The sequence below is a fragment of the Phyllostomus discolor genome, chromosome 5 (genome assembly GCF_004126475.2).
Source record: "Phyllostomus discolor isolate MPI-MPIP mPhyDis1 chromosome 5, mPhyDis1.pri.v3, whole genome shotgun sequence".
Classification (NCBI taxonomy): Eukaryota; Metazoa; Chordata; class Mammalia; order Chiroptera; family Phyllostomidae; genus Phyllostomus; species Phyllostomus discolor.
The window spans coordinates 535,375-554,144 of NC_040907.2; the positions used below are offsets into that span (position 1 = coordinate 535,375).

At 68.0% G+C, this 18,770-nt stretch overlaps 1 protein-coding gene across 2 annotated transcripts; it reads right to left on the reverse strand.

Annotated features, from left to right (window-relative positions):
* Window positions 1-1,242: 1,242 nt before the first annotated feature.
* On the reverse strand, window positions 1,243-16,655 carry LOC114497487 (solute carrier family 35 member E2B). 2 transcript variants are annotated; one of them, XM_036025177.1, is made up of 9 exons: window positions 16,544-16,655; window positions 9,601-10,035; window positions 9,310-9,445; window positions 9,073-9,200; window positions 7,494-7,614; window positions 6,144-6,197; window positions 5,873-5,945; window positions 4,060-4,205; window positions 2,641-2,878 (listed from the first exon to the last, which is right to left on the reverse strand). In XM_036025177.1, exons 2-9 carry the CDS (start codon window positions 9,920-9,922, stop codon window positions 2,641-2,643), a joined length of 1,218 nt encoding a protein of 405 aa, XP_035881070.1. In that variant the 5' UTR covers window positions 9,923-10,035; window positions 16,544-16,655. The 2 variants fall into 2 exon arrangements, with proteins under 2 accessions (XP_028369064.1, XP_035881070.1); XM_028513263.2 differs by lacking the exon at window positions 16,544-16,655 and having other exon boundaries at window positions 1,243-2,878; window positions 9,601-9,922.
* Window positions 16,656-18,770: the final 2,115 nt, after the last annotated feature.

Below are 18,770 nucleotides of genomic sequence, written 5' to 3' on the forward strand. Positions count from 1 at the left end.
GGAGAAGCATGTGGGGCACAGGCCACGAGCACGGTGCCACGTGGCCGACACTCCTCAGGCAGCACGGTTTTTTCTGCTCGCCGTGTTTACTTTTCCTCAAATTGGAGCCACATTTGGGGTCGTGCGAGGGCGTCCTCAGCTCTCCGAGGCAGACAGCTTCCCTGCTGAGACGCAGAAACGGAGACTGCTGGGCTCAGACGAGCAGCTGTGCTTCCGCGCAGTAGCGGACGCCTGACACCTGAGGCCCGCGCGTGCCTGTGTGTCAGTGGGCGTGAGCAGGCGGCCTGCCTCAGCCTCAGTGCGGTGCGAGCGTGTGTGTGTGTGTGAAGGCACGGACAGCCACAGACACAGGAGTGACCGGGGAGGGGAGGACACGCACCCGGGACAGTCCGGTGGGCAGAACACGCTTGCAGAAACCAGACAAAGCCGGTGAAAAGGGTCGCCTGGACAGTCGTCAGACGCAAGGCCAGGCATGACTCTCCACGCAGGCGGGCCTGGGAATGCCGAGAGGTGGGAGGCTTTGGGGCGCAGCTGCAGGTGATGGAAGGAATGTGGGCCCTGAGCAAGGGCTGCGCCAGCCGCAGCTCAGGACAAAGGAAGTCTCAAAAGCAGCTTTGCGGGAAATTGCCTCACTTACTGATAATTTAGGAATCTTCGTTTTGCTTCTGGTCCAAAAACTTGGAAAATCAAAACCGGCTGAAAGCCAACAGTAGGAACGGAGGGCGGGGCCCACCGTGGGCGGGGCCCGGAGCTCCCCAAGGGCACTCGGATTCAGGCAGGTGGGTGTGTCCCTTGGCACTTGGAGGACAAAGTCCGAGGAGGCCCCCCCTGTGGAAGTCCTGGCCCCCCAGGACGCGGGCGGGGCCCCAGGGCGCAGCTTTCTCTCTGGTCCTACGGATCAACAAGACGACCCACCTCCCCCGCCACCTCCGACGAATCCCCCTTCATTTTGTAGTTGTGTTGGGGGGAAGTGGAGAGGAGGAAAGGGACAGACACTTGGGGAGGCACACCAGAAACACCTCACTGTGAAAGGGCGGCTGTCCAGCAGGTGACCCACCCTTGCCTGTCCTCCGGCCACAGGCGGCTTTGTGAACAGGTTACTTGTTGTCTAAAAGGCCTCATTTCAGTTCATCACCGTGGCAGGCTTGTCAAGCAGGCAGAGCCCGACGAGACGTAGTTATTGCTCTCCGTTTCCAGGAGGTCTGCATCCCGAGGAGGCAGTTTCGTGTTTCCCCTTCGATGCACCCACGGGGAAACCAGAGACGCAGCCATGGGGGCCCAGGCCTGAGCAGCAGGGTGGAGACGGGGCAGCGGCGAGGGCCTCGGGGCCTGCTGTCAGTCACTTCTCTCAGTCCCGCAGGTGGGCTCCGGGCGGCCAGGGGCCAGACCTGCTCCCCGGGTAGGGAGGGTGCCTCCAACCGGCCCCAGGACTCGGGACAACACAGCCAAAGGTGCAAAGGAGAGGCCCTCCAAGCCTGGCAGGAGACAGGCCCCACTGGAAGTCCCTCCAGGATGGGAGTCTCAGCCCAAGTCCGGGCGCAAACACCACACGGTCATCTGTCCGCTCTGGGGGGGACGGCCAGGCGGAGCCAGGCAGCAGTCCAGAGTGGGCGACCCGACACACCCAGAGCCATCTGTGCCCGCGTCTGCCTGTCAAGAAACTGTACTGCCGTTTTACACGCAGTGTCATGAGGACCCTGAACACCCCACATACTCTCCCCACCCCCCCCAGAAGGGGCCAGCTGGGAGGGGACGGGGACCCTGCCGAGCAGCCCGGGCCAGGGCGGCAGGGAGCACCCGAGTCTCCCTGGCCTGAGCTCAGCACTGCAGGTGGCAGTCACGGGTGCATGAGCGCCCGGGCAGGCAGGGGCGGGGCCCAGCAGACTGGGGTGGTGGGGCCTCCCTCCCCTGAGTCACTTCTCCCTAAGTGGTGCCAGGCGCCGGCAGCTCCCAGGCAGGGAACGGACGCCTCAGGGACAAGGCAGGGAGGCAGGGCCCCCCACCTGGCCCTCCTCGGCGGGGGATCCTTGTTTCTGCGTCCTGCGTGTCCCCTCCCCACCCCGCCAGGCTCCGCGGCCCCTGTGCCAAGGCCGGGGCACCCCAGCCCTCCGTCTGGGCACAGAGGTCTCCCCAGCTGGCCAAGGGTGGGCCGCGCCTCGGGTGGCCCTGATGTCTGGCCCGGAGCAGATGCGTTCACCCCACTGACACCGAGCAGGGAGTGGCCCACGTTGGCACCTGGACCAGCTCTGGCTTCACAGTTGTCCCCGGGGCCGTCACCCACAGAGGGGCTGGAGCCCGGCCTGACTGCAGTGGGAGCTGGTGTGCAGTGCGGCTGGGGGCGCCCACCCTCCCGCACCCCCCGAGGGGCCGAGGGGGCGCCCTTCACAGTATGCAGCAGTGGCTCAGTGGCAGCTGGCTCTGGCCTCCCCACAGGGAACCAACGTCTGGGGACCCTGCAGGGTCCCGCTGGTTTTGACCGGAGACCCCAGAAAGGGGCGGCTGGGGCCGCACAGGCCCTTTTCCCGCCCAGCGGACCCACGGAGCGGGCAGGGGGCGGGCAGCAGGGGGCGAGGACCGCGCCGGCTGCGGGGAAGAAGTGCGCAGTGCCCGGGGCCCCAGCACCTGCCGAGGCTGCAGAGCTCAGTGGTGCGGCCTGGGGTCCTTGGGAACCAGCGGCTCTGCGCCGTCGTCGGGCGTCCGGCTGGCGGCCGAAGCGAGGCTCTGCATGGTGTCCCGCTGGTGCTGCTTGGCCTTGTTGTAGAGCAGGACGCCAGCCGTCACCAGGACGGTGCCCACAGCCGACAGGCTGGTGACTTTGTTGCCGAAAACGATGATGCTGAGCCAGATGGATAGGGCGTGCTTCACGGTGCTGGCGACGCTGCAAGACAGAGGAGGGGTGACCGCCTGCCCGGACGCTGGCCCTCGTCCGGCCCCGGGGCTGGCCTGTCCGGGGGTCTCTCCGGTGGGGGCGCTTTTTATCAGGAACCGTGTCAACCCAAGAAGGAGGGGGCCGAGCAGCCACGTTCCCACTTCCTACGCTTGAGAACTGCCACTCGGCCCCATCTGGTGCGGCCCAGTGGGTTGAGCACCAGACTTCGAATCAAAGGGTCGCCGGTTCGATTCCCACTCAGGGCACAGGCCTGGGTTGCAGGCCAGGTGCCCGGCAGGGGGTGTGTGAGGGGCAACCACACATCGATGTTTCTCTCCTTGTCTTTCTGCCTGCCTTCCCCTCTCTAAAAATAAATATGTAAAATCTTTAAAAATTAGCACTTTGCCTTATTTTCTTCCCTTTTTGGTGCTTTTAAGGAAGTGGTGGACACTGTCACACGTCACCCCTAATCGCTTCGGTCTGCTCTCTCGGGAGGGAGGTGGCGGCCCGCCCAGAGACCTGCGCCGGCTCCCTGGGCCCCGAGGAGGGGCCGCCCCGGGGCCGCCGGTCCTGCAACAGCAGCATTGACGCGCGGTGGAAGTGGGGTTACCATGAGACACGGGAAAGGTGGACAGGTCTGTTTCTCAGGGTAACGGAAAATTTAAACTTTGTGTGTTCTACTTTTCTGCCTTTTCAGAACTTTTTGTGAGAGGACACATTGTGTTTGTAAGATGAACAGAACAATTAAAAGAACTGGTTCTCTGCTCTCGGCCTTTCCCGGACCCACCGCTGACGACGGCCGAGACACACGGGCTCGCGGCCACTTGGAAGCGACTCCGGGCCCCACGGGGAGGCCAGGACGAAGACAGAGGCCCAGAGACGCGTCTGCCACGAGCCTCGGGAGAGTCTGAAGCCACGGCCGCCGCCCGGCGTGAGGCAGACACTCCCTGCCCGGGGCCAGGCGCGCGAGGGGTCCAGGTCGGACGGCGCGCCCCAGCAGGGAGAGAGCTCGGCGCACACTCCCCGCGGGTCTCTGTGGCGGCGGCGACACCCAGGGCCCGGTCCTCGGGACACGTGACCGTGGCACCGCCGCAGGGCGTCGCCACGACGGACGCCTCTCTCGAAGACGTGAGGTTCCAGCCCCTCCACCCCCAGACAGCGGCAGGCCGGCTCGCCGCGGCACGGCTCACCTGAAGGTCACCGGGGAGATGCGGCCCATGAGGGCGTAGGCGGTGACGCTCTGCAGGTGGAACAGCACGCCGTCCAGCAGCAGCAGCAGCACCACGTCCTGCGTGTAGCTGAAGCTCTTCCCACTCCGGCCGATCACCGGCAGGTCCTGCGTGGGGACGGTCACAGCGCTCCGTGGCCGTCCCCGAGTCCCGGCCACCCCAGGGGGACAGCGTCTCACGCGTCGCGTCGTCTGGGCCAGCGGGCGGACGCTGCCAGCAGCCTTCTGTGGGGGCCGCCAGGCGGCACGGCTCGAGACCTTGGCCAGCACGCCCACGGGGCCAGTGCGAGCAGGGCCCGGACCCCACGGCGCTGGTCTGTGGGGAGCCCCAGTGTGGGCCGCCGTGCAACACCACCTCCCCCCACGGACGGCCGCCCCCAAAGAAATAAACCGAAACCCGCCAGAAGCAAGTGCTGGCGAGGACAAGGGGAAGTCGGGGCCCCGTGTGTTGCTGGTGGGAGCGAGAGACGCACGGCCGCTGTGGAGGGCAGCCTCGCCGCCCCCCAGAGAGTTAGACGTCCCACTCCCACGGGGTCCAGCAGCCTCCAGGCGTGTCCCCAGAAAAAGCGAAACCAGACACCCAAATAGGTGTGTGCGCCCCACGCTCGCAGCGGCCAACTGTGGAAGTGACCCACGTGCCTGCGTACACACCAACGGACACACAGAATGTCACCAAGATGTCACACACACACACGATGAAGCAGTATCCGTCCTTAGAAGCAAGTGGTGGCACGTGCTACAACGTGGACAGACCCGGAGGGCGTCACGCTGCGCGACACGCACCAGACACAGAAGGACAAACTAGTGACTCTACTCTCGGGGGTCCCCGGAGGACGCAGACCCACAGACACAGAGCAGACAGTGGGGCAGGAGCTGGGGCGGGTGGGGAGCGTGTCCTAGGGACAGAGGTGCAGTTCGGGAGGACGGAGGGTGCTGGAGACGGGGGCGGTGGCAGCTGCACGACAAGGCCGGTAAGCCTGTGGCCACCTAGCGGGCAGCGGCCGTATGACTCCAGGTATACGCGCCTCCCACCAACCGCCCCGACTCCGGCCACACGCCCCCGAGGGCCCTGCTGGCAGCTTGACGGAGGGGCCCTGCCACCTGCACGGACAGGGGCGCGGCCGTCCCGGGCACTGGTGGGTCAGGGCAGAGCCACCCATGGGTGGGGGTGGGGGCAGGGCCGCGCCACCCAGCCCACTGTGGGGAGATCCCGTGGAACCCCACGCCCACAGGCAGTGGGCACTGCCGCCTGCACAGGCGTCCGGGGAGGGTAAGGGGCCAGTGGCCCGCTCTCTTGGCCGGTGCCCTCCCGCCCCACTGACCGCGCTGCAGTGGGCACATGCTATTGTGAAATAAGAGGGCCTGGCCCTGACCACTGTGACTCAGTGGGCGGGGCTGCGTCCCGCAACCCAAAAGGTCGTGGGTTCAATTCCCGTCAGGGCACCTGCCCAGGTTGTGGGTTCGGTCTGCTGACGGGTTGTGTATGAGGCAACAAATTGACGTTTCTCTCCCTCTCGTCCGCCCCACCTTGCCCTCTCCCTAAACAAACAGATAAAGGAAAACCTCTGTTAAAGAACAAATGAGCCTGAACCCCCTCACGTGAAAGTTTCAGAAAACTCCCACAGCCACGGACCGGCCGCTGTGGGTGGGACTCCGCACAGGGCCGCCCAGGCCTGGCGCTCGCCCTCTGCCCTTCTGCTTGGGGGCGCGTCGCAGCCCCCGGCGCCCCCACGGCCTGGGCCTGCGCGAGCTGCGCCCCCCCCGACCGCACTCACCAGGAGGAAGACCCAGGCGGGCACCAGCAGGGCCACGGCCGCGGCGCTGGTGTAGAACTGCAGCTCGGTGGCCCTGGGGGGGGGGCGGGGGGGGGGCTGAGCCTCTCTCTGCCGGGCACGCGGCGAGACCCCGCCGCCCCCCAGACGAGGAGGAGGAGGGCCCGTGCACCCCCGAGCCGACCCGCATGGCCAACGGGGTGCCGGTCAGGTGCCCCCACGGGAAATGGGGGTTTCTGCCGTGTTTCCCCCCCCCTGGAGGGTGGGTACTTACGAGAACCTGTACTTGTCCCCACTGAGCAGCTTCTTTGAGAAAACGTTCTGCAAACTGGAATGGAAACAAGAAGAGGGTCCCGTCAGCACCCGGAGTCGCATGAGGCTCCTCGCGCCCCAGGCGTCCGCGTCCCCCGAGGCGCGCAGTGACGCAGCCCCCACACGGGGCTCCCTGGGCGCCCCTTCACCGGGGGAGCGCCGACCCTCCCGCCTCGCACGGCGGGCACACCGAGGCGCTCGGGGGTGGGGCCACGTGCCCGAGGCCGCCCAGCGCCCAGGTGCCAGAGGACCCCGAGTCCCGGCCTGAAGCAACGCACGAGCCCCACCGTGAACTCGGGACCCTGCACGCAACGCCCACCGCGGACCGGGCACCCCTCACGCGGGGCCAGCAGCCAGAGCAGGCCCGAGGGCACGTGAAGGCCCCGGGGGCAGAGCACGGGCGGCCCCCGGGCGGGCCAGGCTGTGTGGGGGACACACACGCGGCCAGCGTCCTTGTCCCCGGGGCCCAAAGGGACCGCCCTGTGAGACGCCGCGGACGCCGGCTGTTCTGGAGACGCGGCCAGCACAGGCCGGCAGCCTTTCTGCCCGAGCCGCCCCCGGGCCCTTCTGGGAGCCACCAGGCGTCAGAAGCCACAGGGAGGCCCCAGCAATGCGGACTGGAGGCCCCCGGGGGGCGTCCGTGGGGGCGGAGGGTGGCCGAGGAGCTTGAGGCTGGGACCACGATGCTCCCAGGAAGCCCTCAGCTCGCGCGCACGGTGCCCCTGGATGCTCGACGCGGCTGGCCCCGATGCCAGGAGCCCCAGAAGCAGGGGGTGACGCCCCCAAGGTGACAAGTGGAATGGAGGTCATGCTTTTTCGCAGCCGAGCTACTCGAGACCTCAGGCTGAGCTCTCTGACTCGGGCGGTGACGGTGGCGATGGACTCCGACACCCACGGAGTCGTTTCTCCTCCCCTGGAGCCAGGGCAGCCCCGGCCGGGGGTGACCAGCGACTCTGAAGTAGCAGGTCCCGGGAGGTGGGCGGCGGGCTTCGCCGACACACCACGCCGGCTGCCCCTCGCCCACAGGAACCCGGGCTGCTGCTGCTGCCCGTGCCGCACTCGGCTCCCGCGGCGTCTGTCAGCCGGCCACACCCCTCGTGAGGGTGTTTGAGCATCGGACCGCGTCTCTTCAAACCGCAGCTTCTTCTTCTTTGTTTTCGAGGAGAAGCTGCCTCACGGGGCACCTGCTGCTCTGCTCTCTCGGCAAAGGCAGCCGCGGGCACGGGAGCGGCGGGAGGGGTGCCGAGCGGCTCTGGACCGGGAGCCTGGGCCAGGGCATCCCCAGGCGCGCATCCCCGCTGCCCGGACTCACCAGTCCATGATGTTGGTGGACAGCGCCGCCGAGAACCCCAGCACGTTGAAGCTCATCTCAGTGGCCGTGCACAGTGCCAGGCCGCCCATGACGGGGACAAGGGAGAGATTGACCAGCAGCCCTGAGAGGACGAGACGGAGGCCTGGCTGCGGCTGGCCGGTCTGGTGTGGATGCCCATCCAGGGGCCGCGGCCGCGCTCCCCCTCCTCGGGGGAGGGGCAGGCATCCGCCGAGACCCAGACCTGACATGGGCCGGCCCCTCCGAGCTGGAGGGGGGCCAGGGAGTGAGGACACCCAAGCCCCCGCTGCTCCCCTGCCAGTGAAGACAGGGAGAGACCGGCTCGGGTTATTCTACTGAAAAGTAAACGTCGGGGGCAGGGGGCAGGGGGCAGGGGTGAGCACCCATGCGGCGTCCATTCCTGCTTCCTCCCGAAACCTAGAGCACCTCGAGGCGGACGGTGAAAATGCCACCCGGTGCGGGGACAGCGCGCTCCCGGAAAGGGCACCAGGGCGTGTGGGTGCCCCTGCTCTGACCCCAGAGGCAGCAGCTCTGAGCTCAGTGTGGACGAGGGGCTGTGGCTGTGGCCTTGTCCCAGGGCGGTGCCGCCCGGAGCGCAAGGCAAGGTCTCAGGGAGGAGGCCAGTCAGCCGGCAGACCCTTGGGCCGGCAGGGAGGGCCGGTGGGGGGGCAGGCTGAGGGCCAAGCCCTGAGGAGGGCTCCCAGCCCTGCCCTGCATGAAGGACGGCTCGTGCGGCCCTCGAGGGCTCGGACCTGCGCACCTGCGCCTGCTGGGGTGACACCTGGACCCCACGAGACGGCTCTGCCTGCACCGGCCACCACTGGCGGACGGCAGGTGCTGCTCCGGGTGACCCTAGTCATGGACACTGTCCCTCCTCAGGTCCTGGGGCCGAGGCTGCCCCCCGTGCCCCCAGCAGAGCTCTCGCTGCAGACTGTCCTCAGCGAGACGGCGGCTCTGCGGAGACCGAACTGCAGCGCTGGAGCCCCTGGACCCGGGTCTGACGGGCTGGGCAGCCAGGCCCTCGCTTCCATGCGACCGGGCTCCCGCCAGGGAGAGGCCAGCTGCAGGGAGTCCGGCTGTGTCCTCGTCCCCACGGGGGCTCCTCCGCCCCCAGGCGGGCACTTGCCTTGTTTCGGGGTCCTGCGTCTCCCGCACTGAAGCGAGCCCGCCCCTCAGGTGGAGGCGTGCACGGCGCGCCCTCGTGTGGCCCGGGGCCGGCGCACGTGCACCGTGCGGCTGCGGGCAGACTGCCCGTCTTAAAGGCGGGAGAGACGGACGCACGTCCGCTCTGCTGGGCCGTGGGGAGGATGGGGCAGTGGGACGCCGGGAAGAGCGGCCGGGGGGGCGGGAAGGACTTGGGAGGCAGGGCCTCCAGGGCGCAGGTGAGTCGGGGCTGCCCTCCTCGCAGGGCGGAAGGCGGCTCCCTCCCTGGGGCGGGTGCCGCACCGGGTTACCTGCTCGTCACTCTCCCTGGTCCAGCCCCCTGACCTCAGCCCGTGTCAGCAGCCCGTCCGCCGGGCACGGGCAGGGGGCGGGGGCAAGCGCCCGCGGGACCGCTCACCCGTGTACTCCCCCAGGATCATCCGCGACAGGATCACCGTGAAGATGGGGGCGGAGCTCTTCACCGTCTCGGCAAACGACACTGCCACGTTCTTCAGGCTGACCAGGCCCAGGACCACCGTGGCGAACCTGGAGTGAGCGGAAAGGCGTGCCAGGACGGACCGGTGCACGAGGCGCCCTGTGACCGCTGGGCCCCGAGGACTCAGACCCGCGCCCGCACCCGCACCCGCGCCCGCACCTCATGAGGCCCACGAACAGCATGGTCGTGGCGAAGTGGGGCGGGTAGGAGAGCCGGGCCTTGTGCTGGTGCAGGCAGCAGGGCACGAACATCTTCGCGCAGCCGATGCAGGTGGTGGCCAGCATCTGCACCGCGCCTGCGGGCGGCGACACGGCGGGGCGCTCGCTGGGGCCGCGGCCCGGGACCCAGGAGGGCGGCGGCAGTGCCCCCGTGCCCCCCGCCCCGTGCCCACCCCCATGCCCGCCCCCCGCTCGCCCCCATGCCCGCCCCCCGCTCGCCCCCCCCGCTCACCCAGCACGCTGGGCTCGCCCTCCAGCAGAGACAGGATGTACTTGTTGAGGAAGAGGGTGCAGAAGCTGAGGAAGAACCAGAGCGTGAGGTAGAGCAGGGCCCGCGAGCTCCACACGCCCAGGTCCGCCTCGATGACCGTGGTCTCCGTGACGGTGACGGCGAGCACGCCCTCCTCCGGGGCGCCGTCGCTCTTGGCAAAGATGATCTTCTCACTCCGGTGGCCGAACAGGGAGCCCCAGCCGAGGGGCGGCTTTCCCCGGGGCTTCTCCTCGGGGCCCGGGGCCAGCTCTGCCGCGGCCGGGGGTTTCGCCGGTGCCGCCATGGCGTCCCAGCGGGCGCGTCCTTATCTCTGGCCCCACGACCTCAGGTGGCCGGACGGAGGCCGGGCCCGGCTGCCGGCTGTCGGCATGCCGCCGGCGAAGGACAGCAGCGCGGCTGGCGGGGTGAGGAGAGCGAGCAGGTTACTGGTGGGGCCTCACGCTGAGGGCGGCACGCCAGCCCTCGGAAGGCAGCACGGACTCCCATCTCTCCCCCCCGGGTTGTCGACATCGAAGCCTGCCCCCCCCCCCCCGCCCCAGGCCACGGCGCCTCCTCCTCCTCCCAGCCGCTCAGGCGGGACCCACAGGCCCCGTTCCCAGTCGTGTGGCCCTGGGGGCCCCACTGGGGCTGCTCTGCCCGCAGCTGCCCAGCTCAGCCCAGGCCCGGCCCCTCAGGAGAGCCCCCCGCCAGGCCGAGGCCTCATTCTGAGGCCCCCGAAGCACCAGGTCACGCTCCCTGGGGACGTGTCACTGTGCCCTAGAGCTGCTGCCGGGCTCCGCAGCCAGACCCGGTGGCAGGCGGGGACGCCCAGGCGCAGACAGATGAGACGGCGGGGGCGGGTGGGTGGCCTGAGCACCAGAGTGCTGAGCTCCGTGCTGCCTCACAAGAGCAGCCAAGCGGGGAGCCCCGGCGCCAGCACCCGCCCCCCCAGGCAAGGCCCCTGCAGTGCTGCCAACCCACCCGACCGGCCCGGGGGGGAAACGCCCCCTCCAGAGAGAAACGGTCACGGCGTGACCGTCAAGTGCCACCGTGGGCGGCAGGGACAGGAAGGAAGAGGAAACGAAGCGCCCCGCCCAGGCCGACCTCAGTGGCGCCCGCTGGCCGGGGCCGGGCCTCCAGACACGGTCACAGAACCCGCTGTCGGACGGGGCTGCACGCGGCGTTCTCTGCGGCTGCAAACCCCAGTGCCCGTCTGCGGGGGACAGACGGGCAGCGTGACCGTGGGCAGTGTCCTGGCGACGCCCAAGGGACCAGAGAAGGTGCAGAGGCAAACAGACAATGCCGCTGCCCAGATGCTGGTGCCCGGGCCCGGGCCCTACACACTGTTTAGAGGCAGCAGACTCCGCCCCAGCTGGGGTGGCTCAGTGGACTGAGCACCGGCCTGCAAACCAAAGGGTCGCTGGTTCGATTCCCAGTCAGGGCACGTGCCTGGGCTGTGGACCAGGTCCCCAGCAGGGGGCGCAAGAGGCAGCCACACACTGATGTTCCCCTCTCTCCCTCCCTTCTCTCGTCTCTGAAAACACACAAATAAAAACCAGGAAAAGACACACGAAGTACTGAATGCTCTGAAAAACAGGGAGCGGAGCCCAGGGCCGTGGCAGCCCCAGGGCCAAGGGACGGGACGCCGAGTGAACACATCTCGGAGTGCTCACACGCGTGGGCGGGCCGCAGGGTCTGTCCCCGCTGCTCCGCAAGCCCACGGCCTCGCTCGGGGGCTCGGGGCTCGGGCCCCGGGGCTTGTGTTGGCCGCAGCCCCTCAGCCCCTGACTTCGCTGTCGGGTCCCTGAGTCAAACACATCCCTTGTGATGAGGGAAGGAGGAAAGGGGGGTGGGGGGCGGCGCCTCACGTCTCGGCCGATCAGACTGGTGCGCCCGACGCCCTGAACTGGGGGCGCCCAGAGCCCACCTCCCCACAAGCGCCTCCCCAGGGCCCTGGAGGACCCCCTGACCAGGGCTCGGCGGCAGTGGGGGTGCATGGCCCCTCCGCCGCGTGTGGGGGCAGCCGTGGGGCCTCCGGAGCGGAGCCCAGCAGGGGTGGGCGACCGACCCCACCCCACCCCACCCCACGTCCAGAGCAGGGCCCAGCGAGGTCAGGACAGGCACTTGCCCTCCAGCCACCACCCTTTGGTGCCGCGAGACCCTCCCCCACAGCCCACCTGCTCGGGGACAGGCCAGAGCAGGGAGCGCAGCCCCCACCTGGCCTCCGTGTGCAGCCACGGCGACGGCTCTTCCTGGGCAGCGCACAGCACAGGAGCCGCAGAGTCCGCACGGGGTCCGTCGTGCGTCCTCACAGCGAGGGCTCAGCACGGCCTGAAGAGTAAGTGGACGCCGGTCAGCTCGCTGCTTCCTGTCAAGACACCGCACCACAGCCCGGCCCCTGGTTGCCTGTGGGTTTGCTTCCTTGGGCAGAAACCCGCCAGGTCGGTCGGGGCCAGAGGGGAGGGGGAGCCCTCCTGCCCCTCAGGGTCTGACTCAGGGGGAATCTTCTTGGGGACGGAACAGGCAAAGCCCAGAGAACAAAGACCGGCAGCCTCCGGCAGCCTCCGGAAGCCCAGTCAGCCCGTGGCCACAGGTGAGGCGCGAGGGCAGGGATCCAGCGAGGGAAGCGGAGGGGGCAGGAGTCTGCCACGCAGCCCCAGGGGGACGCTGCTCTGAACACTGACCAGAAAGGGCCCTGGCACAGGACCACAGCACAGCAGGAGGCAGAAAGCCCTGCGCGGGGGCAGGCCCCCCAGCTCTGCCCCAAGGGCAGGCAGGCAGGAACAGACGGGCCCCAGAGGCCCCGCCCACCACCCACCTGCCCCACAGGCTCTGGCCTGAGGGCTTTGCAGGGAAAGATCAAAACAAGGGTCAAAGATTACAGATCTCCAGGGATGGCTGTGAGCCCGCAGCAGGGACAAAGGGAAAAGCACGTCTTTGCCCTGGAGAAAGTGGCGCCTGGTCCTCCTCGGACAGCGCCAGACCGCCCAGCAGCCTGGGGGCTGCTCGGAGGTGGAGGGGGCCAAGGAGTTCCGGGGAGGGGGGGCGGGGTGCAGACCAGCGAACGGTCTTCTCTCCCTGCTCCGGTCCCGGCCCAGTCCCGGGGAGGTGACATTCCGGGGGTGGGTGGAAGGCTACACAGGAAAACCTCCGGCAACTCCTCTCAAAAGAAAAAGTTTGAAAAGGTGTGAGATGACAGAAACAACTCGGCTGTGGGTTAAACAGGAAAGACAGAGCTGAATGAAGAGGTGGCATCTGGAAAAACACCTGCGGGGATTACGTGGAACACGGCAGGGAGAGTGGAATCGACATGCTAAAGACACGAAACCAGAGTGTGGAGGGAGGGGTAGGGAGTGGAGGTCCGGAAGGGAAACACGCTGCCCCACTCGGGGCTGAGCAAACGTGAGCGTCAGCACGGCCCGCGCACGGCAGGCGGAGCCCTCTGGAAGGCCGGAGACCTGCTGGCCGCCACGCCGGGGGGACCGGGCGGCCTGCCCAGGAGCCTGAGCGGGGGCACGGCGGGGGTGCCCGTGCAGCGCGGCACGGGACGGCAGCGGAAGCGCGGGGCGTGCAGGGACACGCGACCAGGGCCGGGGCATGCACGTCTTCTCCCCACGGGCGAGGGCTGAGCACCGAACGCCATGTCCCCGCTGGGCCTCGGCCTGCAGTTTGAATCCAGAGCAGAGCTGAGCAGCGGGCGCCTGGGCGTGCAGTGGGGCCCCTGAGAGGCTGCGGGGGGCCCCCCACCCTGGTGCCGGCGGGAGGGAGCCGGGGACCAAGTGGTCTGGGCCCGGAGGGGCCTGCGCGCCTGTCCTGGCCGGAACCGCAGCTGCCTCCCCCGCTCCACGGCGTGTCTCCATCCCTCCCCCCCTCCCCTCCCGCTTGCTCTTGGCCGGCTCGACGCCAGGGCCTCGCGGTGGGAAACGGTCCCTGCCCTGCAGAAGGCCGGGGGTCAGCAGCCCTGACCTGTGTCTGCCTGGAGACGGGGTGCAGTGGGCCGGACACGCGAGCACCTGCGGGACCCGCCACCCGCCAGGTCTGACTCCCTCCCTGTCCGATGACTCGCGTGACGAGAACCAAACCGACTGAACTGCAAGCTGCCCCTCCCCTCCCCAGGTGGAGCAGGTAGCTGATGGGCGGCCCTGGCTGGGCCCGAGCCTGCCTCTCCACCTGTCTCCTGCCAGGGCCCGTCCTCAGAAAGTGTCCGCCTGCAGGACTCAGGGGAAACTGGGTCCACGGAGAAGAGACACCTTGAGAAGCAAGGCTGCCACATCCTCAGTGCACTGACGTGCCGCCTGGCACAGCGCAGTCCCGGCAGGGCGCAGCCCGCAGCAAGCCTTGCCACGCGGGCGGGGCGCAGGACCGGCGGGGACGGTGCCTGGACTGTGCCGCTGGGGCACACTCGCCACCGCAGGGAAGTTCAGCTGAAGCCAGCCCAGTGAAAAGGAAGGCGCCAACTTTTCCCCATACAAGTGTGCAGACCCCTAAATTCTAGGGCCCTGTGGCCCAAGGTTAAGAATCCCTATTCTAGCCCTGGCTGGGGTGGTTCAGTGGATTGAGTGCCAGCCTGCAGAACAATGGGTCACCGGTTCAATTCCCAGTCAGGGCACCTGCCTGGGTTGCAGGCCAGGTCCCCAGTGAGGGTGTGTGAGAGGCAACCGCACACTGATGTTTCTACCACACGTTGATATTTCTCTCCTTCTCCTTCCCATCCCCCTCTGTAGAGATAAATCCACCTTTAAAACAAGTAAATAAGACAGGAATGTATTTTTTTAAAAAAAGGATCCCTAGTCTAGAACACACAACTCAGCGCGTTCTCAAATGCCAGGGGGAACCGTGAGACCGTCCCCAGCCGTCGGCAGGGCACTCGGGCGCAGTGCACGGGAAGTGCGCAGACTCCCGACCCCGTCCTTCGGGGAGCCCACCCCTGGGGACACACCCCGAAGAAACGGAGCAACGCAGGTCCCTGCCCGCACACAGAGGGACACTCCAACAGCTCTGTGGTTAAAGCTGGGAAACCGGGCCCTGTCCACGTGTCCAGGCAGGAATCTGTGGAAACCATGGCCGGCGCCGTGACACGCCGCCGCAGCCCTGCGAGTGCGGACCAAGGTGCGTCTGCCCCGGGCCAGGAGCCGAGTCCCAAGAACTCTGCACAACACGCTCCGGCCCGGAGAGCACGGACGGTTCAGAACGTGCACAAGTCACCGGACACGACGGGCAGCCTGGGGAGGTGAGTCCATCTGCTAAAATGTTGTTGTTTGGCTTTTACCCATTTTCCGATGTCTACATTGAAAACGGGTTTCATTAAAGTAAAAACCCTCTATTCCCTCTTAACTCCCTTTTCATGCTGACCTTGTTTCCTTATGTTTTAAGATGTTACTTTCAAGTTGCAAGTTTACATATTTTCAGTAGCTTTACTGAAATTCATATGAGCTCCATTAAAAAAAAAAACAAATCCCCACACACATTAAAAAGGCCGCTGACCCAAGCTTCTGCCTCTACATGGGATTTTTGTTTCCTAGAGCAGCTCGAACCTGAACAAATCCTCCAGGGAACCAGCACGGGAGCAGGGGTGTCCCCTGGACACCCACAAACCCAAACCCAGTCAAAGGGAAGTCACCGATGTCTGCGCGGCAGGGGCAGCCCTGGGCCTGCGGGGAGTTACCGAGGCGACTGAGCGAGCCCCGGGGCTGGGACCAGCCCTGGCAGGGGCTCCACCCTTAACATTACGGCAGGACAGTCATGGAACACAGTGAATTCGTGGGCGGTTGTGCCCTTTGGCTCCAGAACGGAAGAAGCGGCTGCACCTGCCCCACGGCCATGCCCACCGCGGGGGCACCTTGGTGCCTGGTTTTTAAATGCCATTAGCTCCCATGACTGTGATGTGCCTGACCCTGGGTGCCCCTCCCCCGGGTGCCGCAACCCCGTCCCGCCCCACCTGTGTTCCCCCACAGCCTCAGCAGCAGGAACCAAGTGGGAGGCTGGCACCACCCAGCCGCACGGTGCACCCTCCGCATCCACAGCCGAGGCCCCGAGGCCAGCGCATGAGCGCCCCAGGGCCGAGCTGGGGGCTCGGGTGCAGCCTGTCAGGCGAGGGGCAGGAGATGGGACAGCCCACCGGGAAGGCGCTCGAAAAAGGGCGGGTTGGAGAACCAAGAGCAGCCCTACTCCGCCCGCCAGATTAGGGCTTCTTGGTGGAGCCAGAGGGGGGCCAGAGGGGGGGCGGCAAGGACACGAGCCCTGGGGTGGGCCGACTGGAGCAAGGACGGGGTCCCAGGCGCCCAGAGGCAACCCTTGTCATTTGCTTTATTCAGCGTTCCCCCCGTCCGTCGGACGCCCACACTGACACGACCGACCCGGACGGGGCGCGCACCGCGGCAGCTGCTCCGGACCAGGGCCCGCACTCCATTGCGCTGGGGCGGCTTCCAGGGCCCCAGGGGCAGCCCCGCCGCAGCGATGGCGCCATTTCCCCGGAAAGCGGGCCAGGGGCCCGCCCTCCCGCAGGAGGGCGTCTCCGCCCCCAGCGCGCGCCCCGCGGAGGCCCCCCACCCGCGGGCGGAGAGGCTGGGTGCACCACAGCCGGTGCGCGGTCTGCCAGCGCGTCGGGGGTGCCGGGCGCCGGTCCGCGGGCGCCGGCGGCGGCCCGGCCGCTCGCTGTCGCGCACGAGGAGCCCACCCGGGCCCTCGGTCCCTCCTCGCCCCGCCAGCCGGGCTGGGAGGCGGCCCGTCAGCCTCCGGGGAGGGCCGTGGGGGCGTGGCCCGCGAGGAACTCGTCACGCGGCTGGCGCGGCGCCCGCCTGACTGCGGTCGCCCGGGCCCCACGTCGGGGCCTCGAGGGCGCGCGGCACTGGCGGTGCGCACGCCGGGGGCTCCGGGAGCAGCGCGCCGGCCGAGGCTCGCCTGGGCGGGGTCCCGCGGGACTTACGGGGCGGGAGCGCCTACCGCGGACGCCGAGGAGGCCCCGAGCAGAACCCCCGACCCGAGCGGAGCCCCGGGCGGCCCGTTCCGCGGGAGGGAGGGAGGGAGGGCGGGCGGGCGGGCGGCAGGCCCGGCGCGCAGCGCCTCACCGAGGGGCGGCCAGGCTCCCTCCGCCCCGCTCTGCGCCGGCCTGCGGGCGGGGCCCGCCGCGGGCGGAAGTGCTTGGCCGGCCCGGAAGTGACGCGCAGGAAGCGGCTGCCCGCGCGTTTCCGCTCCCCGGGACCCGCTCTTGAGTGTCCTGGGCTTCCCGCCGACGCCAGGGGGTCGGGGTCCGGGGGAGCTGAGCGGGCGAGCGCGACTCCACGGCGGCCGGTGGCCACGGCCCGGGCGGTGCCGCCGGTCCGCCGGGGTCCAGCCGGTGGGCAGCGGCACGTGCTTCCCAGCCCGAGGGGCAGTGGTGGAGTGCACCCACGCGAGGCCGACGGTCGCGTCCCCGGGATCCGTGGTTTCACTCGCCACGCTCTCGTGTGCCCGAGGTCGCCCACGGCCGGGAGAAGGGAATGGAAGAAACAAACAGTTCGTGGTTGAAGTTGCTGGGCGTCCCGAGGAGCTAGCGGGCCGCCCGTCCTCAGACCCGCAGCCCCGGAGCTGCAGGGACCGTGCTCGCCCCCGTTCCCCGCCGCGGCGCCCCAGCGCGCGGGGGCGGCGGGGTGGCAGTGCGGGCCCGCGGCGGAGGGGCGCCCCGGCGTTCAGGGACGCGGCGAGCGTGCGCAGGAGAAGGGCTGGCGCCGGCTTTTCCCGGCGGCCAGAGAGAGGACCGCGCTGGGCCTGGAAGTGAGCGACGTGCGAAGAGCCGGGAAGCGAAGCGGGCGTTTACCAACGTACCGCCTCGCTGCTGTCATCAGGACTTGCCCTGAGCGTGTGGGAGCCCCTGGGCGCCCCCGGCTTTGATAGGCTTCCCTTGCCTGGAAGGTCCAGAGCCACAGATCAACAGTCTCTGTGGGGAAGAGCGATCCTGTGGGCCAGGCCCCAGCTCTCAAAGTGGACCCTCTGCCACGGGAGGGCACCAGGCTCAGCCTGAGGTCCACACGCCCAAGCCCTGGGTGCCAGCAGGCACTTCTGCCCCTGCTCAGACCGCTGTGGTCAGCAGGCGGACAGAGGTGTCCTGCCACCCGACCTGGTGCCTGCCTCTGCGGGGGGGCGGGGCCAACTCCCCAGCCAGCAGACACCTCCATCCTCACCCCAGGGTGACTTGTCCCAGAGCGAGATCCACTCCTGATTTGACAGGCAGAGCAGTGGACAGGGACAGGGGAGGCTGGCTGGCCTCCAGAGCTGGCCCAAGGGGCAGAACAGGGAAGGGGGACCTGATGCCAGCCAAGGCCTTTGCTTACACCTGTGGAAGGTGATGGGGGCACATCTGGGGTGGTCGTTTGGCTTCTCCTGGGCTCCTGCCCACGGGGCTGTGTCGACACGAGTGTCTGCAGGGCCCAGGTGGGTCCCGGCAAAGCCGTGCCCCACACGCCCTGGGGGGAGCAGTGGAGGAGCTCCAGGGTCCGTCCCACGGCCCCCGTCAACCCCAGAAGGCCTGGATGGAACTGGGTGAGGGCCCACGGGCCTGGGGGACAGAGGACTCTGAGCCCCTCCCTGCGGAGCCCCTGGATTCACACCCTGGCAGGTCCTTTCTGCCCAGGGCCGCTCTGCATGAGGCCCCACACAAAAGGCTACACTATTTTTTTACTCACCGGTTTTCGTTAGTGTTTGTGTATTTAACGTGTGGCCCAGAGATGCCCTGCAGCCTTCCTGCTCCTTCCTGCAGGACCGGTGGCCTCGCCCACAGGGACACCCAGCCTCAAACCCCTTGAGCCGAGACCCCTCCCAACCCTGGGCCTGCCAGAGTCCACCGCAAGGCAGACAGCAGGGCCCGCCCTCTGCCCTGTCTCTGGGGTGGTTACAAAGACCCAAATAAAGGTGCTGCTCAACCCAACTCTTAAAACAAGTGGCTTTATTGAAAGGATCTGAAAATAGTAATAAGGCTTTCAACAACATTTAATAAATTTTAAGAATATTAACAATATGAAACATTAAGAATTTACTCGAAAAAATCCAAAGCTTTCTCGATCGCCGCGCCTCCGGGCTGCTTCGGGCCTGGGCTAACCCTCGCTTTCCCATCTGAGCGAGCGAGCGATCAGTTCCGAAGGCCGCGCGTCTGCCCCTGAAGCCGGGGTGGGCTCTGG

What these genes read in the sequence shown, in the direction of transcription:
- LOC114497487 (XM_028513263.2), bottom strand. Translation starts at nt 9,922, where the DNA reads ATGGCGGCACCGGCGAAACCCCCGGCCGCGGCAGAGCTGGCCCCGGGC. An exon ending in GGGGACAAGTACAGGTTCTC is followed by an intron (nt 5,946 to 6,143) that starts GTAAGTACCCAC and finishes CCCCCCCCCCAG; the next exon opens with GGCCACCGAGCTGCAGTTCT. An exon ending in ATCTCCCCGGTGACCTTCAG is followed by an intron (nt 2,879 to 4,059) that starts GTGAGCCGTGCC and finishes TCTGTCTTGCAG; the next exon opens with CGTCGCCAGCACCGTGAAGC.